Source organism: Sus scrofa, chromosome 7 (genome assembly GCF_054392235.1).
Source record: "Sus scrofa isolate SSC_HxYL_T2T_F1_AM1 chromosome 7, Sscrofa_HxYL_maternal_Yorkshire_Landrace_v2.0, whole genome shotgun sequence".
NCBI classification, from domain to species: domain Eukaryota; kingdom Metazoa; phylum Chordata; class Mammalia; order Artiodactyla; family Suidae; genus Sus; species Sus scrofa.
In genome coordinates, this window is record NC_139389.1 from 77,460,928 (window position 1) to 77,475,512 (window position 14,585).

At 38.2% G+C, this 14,585-nt stretch overlaps 1 protein-coding gene across 4 annotated transcripts in view; it reads right to left on the reverse strand.

Moving 5' to 3' along the window:
* G2E3 (G2/M-phase specific E3 ubiquitin protein ligase) overlaps positions 1 to 14,585 on the reverse strand; it is a 63,992-nt gene that overhangs the window by 25,907 nt on the left and 23,500 nt on the right. For all 4 annotated transcript variants that reach the window (XR_014810665.1, XR_014810664.1, XM_001927793.7 and 1 more), the window contains 2 exons: positions 11,542 to 11,666; positions 10,367 to 10,532 (listed from right to left, as the gene is read on the reverse strand). Coding sequence is in view for 2 of the 4 variants with exons in the window: in XM_001927793.7 (XP_001927828.4) it covers positions 10,367 to 10,532; positions 11,542 to 11,666 (291 nt within the window). In the remaining 2 variants the exon portion in view is untranslated. The remainder of the gene's footprint in view (positions 1 to 10,366; positions 10,533 to 11,541; positions 11,667 to 14,585) is intronic.

Below are 14,585 nucleotides of genomic sequence, written 5' to 3' on the forward strand. Positions count from 1 at the left end.
CAAAAATTGAAACATTAAGTGACTTATATCCCATTTTAATGAATTCTTGGTGAGTAGGCATACAGTGTAAAAGTACTTTTTAAAAAGTAGATATATGGGAGGAGCGTCCAAGATGGTGGAGTAGTAGGACATAAGACTCACCTACTCTCAGAAATACATTGAAAATACAATCACATGTGGAACTATTGGCACAGAAAATTTGCAAAAAACTCACAAAAGATTATGCTAGAACAAGAAAAACATTACAAATAGGACAAAAGAAAGAAGAAACAACAAGAGAAAAAGAAGTAGAAGGAAAAGAGATGGGACCTGCTCTCCCAGGAGGGAACTGGAGAGAGGAGTAGCTCCTGCACCCTGGGAAGTTCCCCTGTCAGTGAAGAGATCAGTCAAAAACAGAGGAGGAACTCTAGACAAACCATGTGAAGCAGTTAAAAAGGAGACAGTCCTCCACAAATGGTCAGTGCTACTGGCAACAAGAAACCATAGGTGGGTGCCAGCAGGTGATGGGAACTAAAACTTTGGCCTTAAGAGATCAGACGTAAAGAGGGAGTTGGGGCTGATTATGTCGGAGGAAAAGACTGGGACTAGCTGTGTCTAAAGAACCTGGAAGGACTAGAGTATAGAGCAGTCACAATGGAGAGCATCTAAGCAGAAGCAACCCAGTCAGGCTTAGAAAGTAGACACCACTGTTTGCGGGTCTTAGAAGGAAGAAGCAGGATCCACCCCTACATCCTTGTTCCTGTGCCGTCTTTCTCAAGCTGCAGGACACTGTCTTCTTCAGCTTGGGGAACTACTTGGGGGCAGTGGCTGTCTAGCAGTGGCTGGGCAGCAGCCCTGCCCGTAGGGCTACAGGCGGAGTAACCACCTGGGGGAATAATACAAGTTCCTGCCAGTGGCCCCCACGATAGTGGAGCCCAACCTGCTCCAGAAGAACTGCCAGCAGCAGCACCTATCCCCTGAGAGATCAGGGCAAACACAGGTGCCTTGGCTCTGCCTAGAGAATCTGCAGAGGCTCATGCCAGTGGCACCCAATCGGCACCAGAAGAGCTGCTGGCAGCAGCGCCCATTCACTGTGAGAGTACTAATCTGTTTGAACAGGGAAAACACAGGCATCTTGGCTCTGCCCAGAGAATCTGCAGAGGCTCACACCAACGGCACCCAGCCAGGACCAGAAGAGCTGCCAGTGGCAGTGCCCATTCCTGTAGGAAGGCCACCAGTGCTCCCTCCCTGATAGGAGCTGTGGGTTGGCCAACTGGAGAAAAGCACAAGATGCAGGGCCCCTGCCAGTGGCCCTGCAAAGGCCCAAGTCAGTGGCACTTGTTCCAAACCAAGGGAGCTGAAGGAGTCCCATTAACCCACATTCTGATCTGCAGCAGCTACAGAGAGTATTCCTACCAGCAGGAAGGCAAGGGAAGGGACCACCAGAAACACATCCTGAAGCTACAGAGAGAGCCTTTTAGCAACAATTAGGGTGAAGCTCCCCTGCCCCTGGATCTTTAGAGAGAGAGATCCCTAGAGTGGCCAAGCAAGGAGAGTGCTGGCAGAAGAGCGGCACCTGCTCCTATACCTACAGGGAACAGTCCCTAGAGTCTTCCCAGGAAAGGGAGGGGTGGCAGGAGAAACTGCTGACATTGCAAGTTAAGAAAAATAGCTCTGGAAACTGCCTGCTAGCAGGAGGAGCTGCAAAAGACACTGCTGCCCCTACAGGCTACAAAAGCAATCCTATGAATAGAGAATCACTGTCACCTTCCTCACAGACCCTATCCCTAGCAGCCACCCAGCTACAGGAGAAGTGTGAGACCACTGCTGACAACACATGCTCTGGGTACACACGAACCACTACCATCCTGAGACCTCCAGGGCTGGACACCTGCTTTGACATCTACATACCAACTGCCAAGGGGATGATAAAAAGAACGGCAGACACTATAAGATGACAAAGCGGCAGTTTTCAGACAAAGGAACAAGACAAAAGCACACCAAAACCACTAAATGATAAGGACACAGGCAATTTACCTGAAATGAATTCCGAGTGATGATAGTAAAGATGAACCAAGATCTTGGAAAAAGAATGGAGACACCTATGGAGAACTTAAAAAAAAAAGTTTAACAAAGAGCTAGAGAATTTAAAGAGCAAGATGCATAGCACAATAGCTGAGATGAAAAATAATCTAGAAGGAACCAAAAGCAAGTTAAAGGAGGCAGAAGAATGAATAAGGGAGGTGGAATACAGAGTGGTGGAACACTGCTACAGAAGAGAATAAAGAAAAAATGAAATAAACTGAGGAGAGTCTAAGAGAGTTCTGGGATAACATTAAATGTACCAACATTCACATCATAGAGGTTCCAGAGGGAGAGAGAGAGCGGCACAGAATATATCTGAAGAGATTATAACCAAAAATTTCCCAAATATGGGGAAAGGAAATACTCACTCAAGTGGAAGAAGCACAGAGAATTCCACAGAAAATAAATCCAAGAAGAAACAGCAAGACACATGCTAATCAAACTGACAAAAATTAAGTTCAAAGAAAAAAATATTAAAAGGCACAAGGGAAAAGCAACAAAATCACATATAGGGAAATCTCCATAACGATAACAGCTGATCTTTCAGCAGAAACTCTACAACCCAGAAGGGAGTAGTGAAATATACTTGAGGTAATGAAGAGGAGGAACCTAGAACCAAGAATACTCTACCCAGCAAAGCTCTAATTCAGATTCGATGGACAGACCAAAAGCTTTACAGACAAGCAAAAGATAAGAGAATTCAGCACCTCCAAACCACATCAACTACTAAAGGAATGTCTCCCAGAAGAAAAGGAAAAGCCACAATTAGAAACAATATTACAGGAGTTCCCGTCGTGGCGCAGTGGTTAACGAATCCGACTAGGAACCATGAGGTTGCGGGTTCGGTCCCTGCCCTTGCTCAGTGGGTTAACGATCCGGCGTTGCCGTGAGCTGTGGTGTAGGTTGCAGACGCGGCTCGGATCCCGCGTTGCTGTGGCTCTGGCGTAGGCCGGTGGCTACAGCTCCGATTCAGCCCCTAGCCTGGGAACCTCCATATGCCGCAGGAGCGGCCCAAGAAATAGCAACAACAACAACAACAAAAGACAAAAAGACCAAAAAAAAAAAAAAAAAAAAAAAAAGAAACAATATTACAAATGACAAAGCTCACTGGTAAAGGCAAAGATAATATAAAAGCAGGAAATCACCCAATGACAAATATATCTAAACTAGCAAGCATAAGGAGAGGACAAATGCAGAACACTGAAAACGCATTTGAAATTAAGAGACCAGTAAGCAGAAACAATTCTGCACACATATAGATGGATATATCAAAATATAATAAGAACCACAAATAAAATAACCATAATGGTCGCACACATAAAAAAGAAAATGCAAGCCAGACATAACAATCAAGATGGTCAGCAAATCACAAGAGAAGACAACAAAAAGAGGAAGGGAAGAAAAAAGACCCAAAATAGCAATCCAAAAAAAAATTAAGTAAATGACAGCAAGGAATACTTATCCATAATTACACTGAAGATAAATGGATTAAGTACTCCAACAAAAAGACAAAGCCTGGCTAAATGGATTAAAAAACAAGACCCATATATATGCTGTCTATAGCAGTCTCACTTCAGATATAAGGACATATACAAACTTAAAGTGGGAATGGAAGAAAATATCACATGCAAATGGAAATTACAGAAAAGCAGGGGTAGCAATACTTATACCAGACAAAACAGATTATAAAAGAAAGGTCACAAAAGACAATGAAGGACATTACACAATGATTAAAGGATCAATACAAGAAGAAATAACAACTGTATATGAAGAAATAACAGTTGTATATGCACCAACACAAGAGCAGCTCAACATATAAGGCAACTACTAACAGACATAATAGGGAAAATTATCAGCAGTACAATAATAGTGGGGGACCTTAACACCCCACTTACAGCAATGGATAAATTATCCAGACAGAAAGTCAAAAGGAAACAGAGGCCTTGAATGATACACTAGACCAAACAGAGTTAACTGATATCTATAGAACTTTTCACCCCAAAGGCAGCAGAATATACTTCTCAAGTGCACACGGAACATTCTCCAGTATAAATCATGTCTTGGGCCATATACAGATTAAGCCTTGGTAATTTTTTTTTTTTTTTTTTTGTCTTTTTGCTATTTCTTGGGCCGCTCCCGCGGCATATGGAGGTTCCCAGGCTAGGGGTCTAATCGAAGTTGTAGCCACCAGCCTACGCCAGAGCCACAGCAACGCGGGATCCGAGCCGCGTCTGCAACCTACACCACAGCTCACGGCAATGCTGGATCATTAACCCACTGAGCAAGGGCAGGGACCAAACCCGCAACCTCATGGTTCCTAGTCGGATTTGTTAACCACTGCGCCATGACGGGAACTCCAAGCCTTGGTAAATTTTAAAACATTGAAATTACTTCAAGCATTTTCTCTGATCACAATGCTATGACACTAGAAATCAACTACATGAAAAAAAACAGCAAAAAACCCACAAACTCCTGGAAGCTAAACAATATGCTACTAAACAACCAATGGATCACTGAAGAAATCAAAGAGAAAATTAAAAGATACATAGAGACAAATGACAGTGAAGATACAACCCAAAACCTATGGGACAGAGCAAAAACAGTTCTGAGAGGGAAGTTTATAGCAACAGAATCTCATCTCAGGAAAGAAGAAAAAAAAAAAAAATGAAATAAATAACCAAGCCTTACACCTTAAACATCTAGTGAAGGAAGAAGAGACAAAGCCCAAAATTAGTAGAAAGAAAGAAATTATAAAAGATTAGAGCAGAAATCAATAACATAGAGACAAAACAATTGAGAAGATCAATGAAACCAAAAGTTGGTTCTCTGAAAAGATCAATGAAATGGATAAACCTTTAGCCAGACTCATCAAGAAAAAAAGGGTTCAAATCAATAAAATTAGAAATGAAAAAGGAGAAGTTACACCTGACATTGAAAAAAACACAAAGGATCATGAGAGACCACTATGAGCAACTGTATGCCAATCAAATGGACAACCTAGAAGAAATGGACAGATGCTTACAACCTAACCAAGACTGAACCAGAAGAAATACAAAATATGAATAGACCAATCACAAGTACTGAAATTGAAAATATGATTAAAAAACTTCCAAAATACAAAAGTCTAGGACCTGAAGGCTTCTCAGCTGAGTTCCACCAATCATTCAGAGAAGAGGTAACACCTCTTCTGAAACTTTTCCAAAAAACTGCAGAGGAATGAACACTCCCAAACTCACTATGAAGCCACCATTATCCTGACACCAAAACCAGACAAAGATACCACAAAAAATTACAGGCCAATATCACTGATGAAAATAGATGCAAAAATCCTCAAACAAAATATTAGCAAATGGCATACAAATATACATTAAAAAGATCATACACCATTATCAAGTAGGATTAATCCCAGGGATGCAAGGATTCTTCAAAATCCACAAAGTTATCAATATGATACATCACATCAACAAACTGAAAAATAAAAACCATATTGTCAATGGATGCAGAAAAAGTGTTTGACAAAGCTCAACAGCTATTCCCAGTAAAAACTCTCCAGAGAGTGAGTATAGAGGGGAACTACCTCAATATAATAACTGCTGTTTATGACAAACCCACAGCTCACATCATTCTCAACAGTGAAAAACTGAAAGCATTTCCACTAAAATTAGGAACAAGACAAAGTTGTCCTCTTTCACCAATGTTATTCAACATAGTTTTGGAAGTCCTAGCTATGGCAATCAGAGAAGAAAAAGAAATAAAAGGAATCCAAATTGGAAAAGAAGAAGTAAAACTATCACTGCTGTGGATGACATGATACTATACCTAGAAAATCCTAAAGACACTATCAGAAAACTATTATAGCTCACCAATGAATTTGGTAAAGTCGTAGGATACAAAATTAATACACAGAAACCAACTGCATTTCTATATTCTAACAATGAAAGATCAGAAAGAGAAATTAGGGAAACCATCCCATTTACCACTGCATCAAAAATAACATAATACCTAGGAATAAACCTACCTAAAGAGACAAAAGACCTATACTCTGAAAACTGTAAGACACTGATGAAAGAAATCAAAGACACAAACAGATGGAAAAATACAACATGTTCCTGGATTGGAAGAATCAATATAGTCAAAATGATAACACCACCTAAGGCAATCTACAGATTCAATGCAATCCCTGCCAAACTATGATTGACATTCTTTACAGAACTAGAAAAAAATATTTTAAAATTTGTATGGAAACACAAAAGACCTCAAATAGCCAAAGAAATAGTGAAAAGAAGAAACAGAACTGGAGGAATCAGGCTTCCTGAATTCAGACCCTACTACAAAGCTACAGTTGTCAGAACAGTATGGTACTGGCACAAAAACAGAAATATAGATTAGTGGAACAGGATACAAAGCCCAGAAATAAACCCAAGCACCTATGGTCAACTAATCTAAGACAAAGGAGGCAAGAACACACAGTGGAAGAAAGATATCTCTTCAATAAATGGTGCTGGGAAAACTGGACAACAGCATGTAAGAGAATGAAATTTGAACATTTTCTAACACCATATACAAAAACAAACTCAAAATGGATTAAAGACCTAAAAGTATGGCCAGATACTATAAAACTCCTAGAGGAAAACATAGGCAGAACACTCTTTAACATAAGAGTTAAGAGTTAACATAAGAGCAACATCTCGTTTGACCCATCTCCTAGAACAAAGACAATAAAGACACAAATAAACCAATGGGACCTAATTTAACTCAAAAGCTTCTGCACAGCAAAGGAAACCATTTAAAAAAAAACAAAGAAAACCCACAGAAGAGAGAAAATGTTTGCAAATGACTCAACCAACAAAGGTTCAATCTCCAAAATATACAAAAATTCACATCACTAAACAGCAAAAAAAAAAAAAAAAAAAAAAAAAACAAAACCCAATCAAAAAATGGGCAGACAATGTAAATAGACATTTCTCCAAAGAAGACATACAGATGGCCACTAGGCACATGAAAAAATGCTCAACATCACTAATCATTAGAGAAAAATAAACCAAAACCACAAGATTCCACCTTACACTTAATAGAGTGGCCATCATTAACAAATCAAAAAACAACAAATGCTGGAGAAGATGTGAAGAAAAGGGAATCCTCCTTCACTGTTAGTGGGAATGTAAATTGGTACAACTACCACGGAAAACAGTATGGAGGTACCTCAGAAAACTAAATACAGAACTACCATATGACCCAGCAATCCCACTCCTAGGCATCTATCTGGACAAAACTTTCACTGAAAAAGATACATGCACCCCTGTGTTCAGAGCATTACTTTTTATTCTGCGTATGTGGAGAATTCTTATGCAGGATGAATTTCCCCATCATTGCTATTGTCTTGTTGGTATCTTTCATATGTCCTATGCTGTTTTTTTTTTTCCTACATACTAGACATTTCCTTATATCATATCCTATACTTAATAAGATCTTGGTATCTGTGTACAGTTGTTCAAAGATCCTTTAGGTTCAGAGATTTCAGTACCTTGTTGCTGCTTTCCGCTCACCTGTTGTGTGTGCCACCTACTAGTTGTTTGAACCTGGATTCCTCTTTATTCAGATCTTTCTTCACCGTCCACAAATCATTCCCTAAGTCATCATGTCTACTTAATATTTTTTGTTTATCCCTTTTTGTTGCTGCCCTCTGCCTTATATCCTATGTAATTTCACTTCAGACACTTTTTTTTTTTTAAATCACGGCAATGCCGGAATTTCAATCAAAAGTAGTTTTCTTTTGGTGTTCACTAAAAGTCCTATGAATACTAGGTCAAAGTCTGAGAAACTTTCTCTGTTTATTAATGCATAATGAGGCAAATCTTATTTGTCTTGAAAAATAACATAGTGCTACAAAGTTTACAATGTGATACATTTGGCAGCAATTACATTTATTCAAATACAAGCCCTTAATTAAGATAAATTACTTTTTAAAGATTCTCATATAATGTGAACTTCTTCCTCAATAGGTAAAGATAGCACTTCATGATCTTTATGAACTGCACTCTCCAGATCCTTTTACAAACACTTGTTTGTGAAAATTAACAGAATTTCTAATAGTTACCCAAGAAATTAGGCTCTATCCTGCCCCTTTTAACTAAATATTCCTAAAAATAACAATATAAGGCTCATATAAAAAAATAGAAAGTATTCAATAAAGCTTTAGTAATTTTTGACTACTATACTACTCTTAAGATTTTATTGAATTATGAGACTTTTTAATAAAACCTTTTTATTTAATTAAATAATTTAATTTTGCTTTTGCAGGGCTGCAGTCATGGCATATGGAAGTTTCTAGGCTAGGGGTTGAATCAGAGCTACAGCTATTAGCCAACACCACAGCTATAGCAATGTAGGATCTGAACTCCATTTGAGACCTATACAGCAGCTCATAGCAACGCTAGATCCCTAACCCACTGAGCGAGGCCAGGTTATCAAACCCACGTCCTCATGGCTACTAGTCAGGTTCATTACCACTGAGCCAAAACAGGAACTGCGAAATATGAAAGACTTTATATCTCTTAATTTAAAAACTTTTGTAGATAATTTGTAATCACTAGCATTTCATTTTATTAAACAATAATAAAACCCAAGCTTTAAATAACAGCATAAATTTAAGTTAATCCTTTCATATTTGGCATTCTATTAACTATAACTGTCTATCAATTGGCACTTTCACACATTATATAATACTACATACTGGATGTTATTAATAACTGGGATCTTCTTAAATTTTAAATTATCTTCTGCATCAAAGATACAGTAAATTGGTTAATGCTGTGTTTTATGATAGTTCATTTACTTAAAAACTTGCCATCAGTTTTCACATACAATGTGGCTCTCAAGGGACTTTTTTTTTTGGCTGTGCCCATAACATTCAAGTTCCCAGGCCAAGGATCAAACCCATGCCACAGCAGCAAGCCCAGCCACAGTAGTAACAACACCAGATCCTTAACCCACTCAGCTACCAGGGAACTCCCTCAAATAACTAATATTAATTTCAGTAATCCATCCACTGACAAAAAGTTAGGAAAAAGTATTTAGCATAGTTTTTAAAAAGAGGCTCTTAAAAAAAAATAAAATTCGGAGTTCCCGTTGTGGCGCAGTGGTTAACGAATCCAACTAGGAACCGTGAGGTTGTGGGTTCAGCCCCTGCCCTTGCTCAGTGGGTTAACGATCTGGCATTGCCGTGAGCTGTGGTGTAGGTTGCAGACGCAGCTCGGATCCCGCGTTGCTGTGGCTCTGGCATAGGCCGGTGGCTACAGCTCCAATTAGAATTAGTATGGTGAATTTTGCATGCAAAATTTGATTCAATAAAGCTGCTTTAAAAAGTTATAAAGAGTAAAAGCTAAATAACACATGCCAATTTTTTCTGAATCAAAATTCAAATCAGGAGTTCCTGTTGTTGTTCAGTGGGTTAAGAACCCAACATAGGGGAGTTCTTGTTGTAGCTCAATGGTAATGAACCCAACTAGTGCCCATGGGATTGTGGGTTTTGATCAATGGCCTCGATCAGTGGGTTAAGGATCCACTGTTGCCATGACCTGTGGTGTAAGTTAAGAACAGACCTCAGAAGTTCCTGTCGTGGTGCAGTGGTTAACGAATTAGACTAGGAACCATGAGGTTGCGGGTTCGGTCCCTGGCCGTCTTGCTCAGTGGGTTAATGATCCAGTGTTGCCGTGAGCTGTGGTGTAGGTTGCAGACGCGGCTCGGATCCTGCGTTGCTGTGACTCTGGGGTAGGCTGGTGGCTACAGCTCCGATTAGACCCCTAGCCTGGGAACCTCCATATGCCGCAGGAGCGGCCCAAGAAATAGCAAAAAAAAAGACAAAAAAAAAAAAAAGAACAGAGCTCAGATCTCCTGTTGCTGTGGCTGTGGTGTACGCCGGCAGCTGCAGCTCTGGTTTGAGACCCCTAGCCCAGAACTTCCATATGCCACAGGTAAGGCCCTGAAAAGCAAAAGAAAGAAAAGAAAAGAAAAAAAAAAAAGAACCCAACATAGTGTCCCTGAGGATGGTAGGTTCAATCCCTGGCCTAGTTGAGTGGGTTAAGGATTCAGTGTTGCCACAAGCTGTGGTGTAGGCTGCAGATATGGCTTGTATCCAGCATTGCTGGACGTAGGCCAGCAGTTGCAGCTCCAATTCGACCCCTAGGCTGGGAACTTCCATGTGCCACAGGTGCAGCCAGAAAAAGGAAAAAGAAAAAAAGAAAATTCAAATTAGCAAGCCCTACAAACTTTGTGTAAGAAAAAAGCTTACAAAACATCTTACCTGTAAACAGTCTCTATGAAACCAAGCATTCTTACAACAAGGACTTCGTAATATGCTATAAGTTGGAATAGGATCAATAAACTCTAAGCAAATGGTACATGGTAAGGAGTCTCCATAATTATTAGATGTAATCATTTGAACAGGTCGATGGTTCCAACAAAATGACCTAAAAAGATAAATTATTTAAAAACATCTAATAAATTATAAAGCACAATACAATTAATATTTATAAGAGAAAATCCATTCATCTGTCTCTTTCATAATTAACCTACAATAGACCAGAATAATGATACCATAAAGTCTCATAATCATAACCAAGGAGAGGTGGATTTTGAAGATGAATCTTTTGGTGTTGAGACTTACCTCACAGAATTTCAGTAACTAATATTATGCTGAGAATCCTATGTAATACTTTAAGCAACAGAGTAGACCATTTTATTCAACCTTGCACAAAAATCAAAGGAAGAAACTTAAAAATAATGTTTTAAACATATGACAAATAAAAAGCAAATAATAACTTATTTCTAACCAACTAAGTTTATGTCCATTTGATTTTCCTAAACTGCAGTTTTCATATATGATAACAATCCATTAAAAACGTCAAGAGCACAGACACTAAAATAAATAGAACACTCATGATACCAAAACCCAATACCCATAAAATCTTGATGTTTAGACTCAAAAAGCAAATATTTTTAGTGGCATCCCAGGGCATAATACTTATTTTTTCGACTCCATCAAATTCACATGCTTTCAATTTATTCAATGAGAAACATATATGGCCCTATGAAAGAAAAATGGACTATTAAATCTAAAGAGTAACATAAAGTCTAGAATTATGTAAGGTGGAAATCTTCACTGAATATGTATAAATTAACAGTTCCATCTTATATTCTAGAGCTGAAAGCTAGAGGTGAATGTTAATCATCAAGCCCACTACAGATAGTGCAATTCTCAAGACTTTGCAGATAGAAATAATCATAAAGGAAGTGTGGAGAAATTATTCTAATATACACATACACACACACATATATATAGTGTATACATATCTTCAATGTATAAACTCAGTGCAGCTTTGAAAAGAAATTTCACAAAGGAATTATATAATTTGGAGGTTCATATCCATTTTCTTCTTTAACATTTATCTTTCACATTCAACAGTTTAATTTACTCACGCAAAATTGCCAGTGAACTGGAAAATACATTCTCTCTGAAGTCCACATGGGAAATGATAACTTCGTTTACATCGGGGTGCAACACATCCAATTGAAGCACCAGTTTTCTTGCAAATACAACATTTCTAGAAGAAAATACAAAAACAGGGGTTATAACATAAAATTTGAGTACTATATATTACAAAATCAAGGGATAAATGACTATTCCTTATTCATCAAGGTGGGGAGTCTGAAAACTATTTTTGTTATACAAGAGCTATTGATGATGGTATGTTAAAGAAATTTCTCGAAAAAAAATTTTTCTACCCAGAAACAATCTAAAGAGACTAAAGATTCACTCCTATAAAAACTTCTAATAAATGAAATATCTCTAACCTAACATGTGGATGAGGCAAAAAAGCTTTACCTCTTTCCTCCCTGCTGAAATACTTTAAACTGAAGGATTTATAAACATAACGGTTATACATGAAAGTCTCATTCAAATCTCAATAGAATATTTAGGAAATATTTACTAAGGAGAACAGCAAAACAATACTAAAAACCAATCCATAAAAAACTGGCTAGGATCACTCTACCCTAATCAAATGAAAAGGTATTAGATACCCACAATAGGTTAAGCAGAGATCTCCTAAAAGATATGTTCGAGTCCGAATTCCTATTACCTTTGAATGTGATCTTATTTGAAAATAGGGTCTTTGTAGATCTAAGTAAAAGCTCTCAAGATGAATTCATCTTGAATTTAAGGTGGTCATTAAATTAAAAGACTGGAGTCCTTATAGGTAAAAAGGAGGAGATTTAAGACACACACAGGGGAAGGCCACCTGAAGACCGGAACAGAGATAGTAGTTGCACTGCCACAAACCAAATGCCATCGGAAATTCTAAGAGAGACATGAAAGAGATTGTCCCTTAAAGTTTCCGGGAGGAATCAGTCCTTCTGAAGCTTGACTTAGAACTTCTCATCTCCAGAATTGTTAAGAGAATATACTTCTGTTTTAAGCAACCCAGTCTGTAGTAGTCTATTACAGCAATTTAGGAAACAAATACAATAATACTGCCACTAACTTAAATGCAACAGTAGTATATAAACAGGAAGACTAGTACATGAATCAATCATTACTAAAATACAGAACAGTACCTAAAGTACCCTGGAACCCCTGAGATGACCATTATAATGGCCAATGATTAAGAGATTATACAGTCTTACTGCTGACCTACTGAGCACCACCAGGTTTGTTGGATACGTTGCCATCCTGAAGCTCTCCCAGTAAACTGACATATGGAATTCTAGCTTAAGGTCGCAAATAGAGACATCTCTTCAGGATCTTAAAAGTTTACAATATACTCAGAGAGGATACAAACGTTTTAAGAAAATTTTCAAAACTGCAAGGGGACTTTTAGAAGTCATCTTTCATGACAAGTTCACTACCATCAAGAGATTAAGAAATTCTAATACTAATTCTCTCACATGGCCCTCAAGTAAATGCCTCTGCTAACCTTCTCCACACAGTCTCTCCTTGTTGCCTTACAGCCTCTATTTTACCATTAACTCCTTGGCATCTTTAACATCTTTAAAAATAACTGCCTCCATTTCTTTGCCTCAATTAAAATAAAGGTTTCCTTATAAAATTCTTGAATGAATCTGCTTATTTTCCCATCCTCCTTAATTTCCAGACTTTGCAAGGGGTGGGAGTGGAATATGGATAGAGGCAGGAAGGGGACAAACAGAACACTATTTCAATTCTGCATTGCGCACTGTAGGCCACTACTCTACTCTATCTTCATACTTTAAAAGATCTGGTCTTTTGGGCCTAATGACATCTACTCTCCATCACCTACTAACTTCCTGGTCAGTCTGCCAGCTGTAAACACTGACACCTTTCTCTGTATCTTAATTCTTGCTGTCATTTGAAATGACTTATGTATTGATGAGGCAACCTTTCTTTTGACTTTCTAAACTAAAATATGTCAATGTACTTCACCTCCACTCCAGTGTAATGAAGAATCTTCTCATTACCAAAAACTGTTCCACCATGGAAATCATCAATTCCATTATCACCTTCTCTGGACATATCCCCTGTTCTTCCAATCTTCTCATTCTTTAACTCTCATTTATTTCCTTTTATTTTCATTTTTTTAAATTATAGTTGATTTACAATGTTGTGCCAATTTCTGCTGTACAGCAAAGTGACCCAGTCATACATACATATACATTCCCTTTCTTATCTTTCATCATGGTCTATCCTCCAAGAGACTGGATATAGTTCCCTGTGCTATACAATAGGATCTCACTGCTTATCCTTTCTAAATGTAATAGTTTGCACATCTATCAACCCTAAACTCCCAATCCATCTCAATCCCTCTGCACTTCCCTTGGGAACCACAAGTCTGTTCTCTATGTCTGTGAGTCTGTTTCTGTTTTGTAGATAAGTTCATTGTGCCATGTTTTAGATTCACATATAAGTGCTATCATATACTACTTGTCTTTCTACCTCACTTAGTATGAAAATCTCTAGTTCTATCCATGTTGCTGCAAATGGCATATTTCGTTCTTTTTTATGGCTAGGTAGTATTCCACTGTGTATATGTACCACATCTTCTTAATCCATTTATCTGTTGTTGGACATTTAGGTTGTTTCCATGTCTTGGCCATTGTGAATAGTGCTGCAATGATCATAGGGGTGCATGTATCTTTTTGAATTATAGTTTTGTCCAGATATATGTCCGGGAATGGGATTGCTGGATCATGTGGTAGTTTCTATACTTAGTTTGTTGAGGAAACTCCATACTGGTTTCTAAAGCAGTTGTACCAATTTATATTCCCACCAACAGTGTAGGAGAGTTCCCTTTTCTCCACACCCTCTTCAGCATTTATTATTTGTAGACTTATTTAATGCTGGCCATTCTAACCAGTATGAGATGAAACCTAACTGTAGTTTTGATTTGCATTTCTCTAATAATTAGTAATGCTGAGTATCTTTTCATGTGCCTACTGGCCATTTATGTGTCTTCTTTGGAGAAATGTCTATTTAGGTCGTCTTCCTA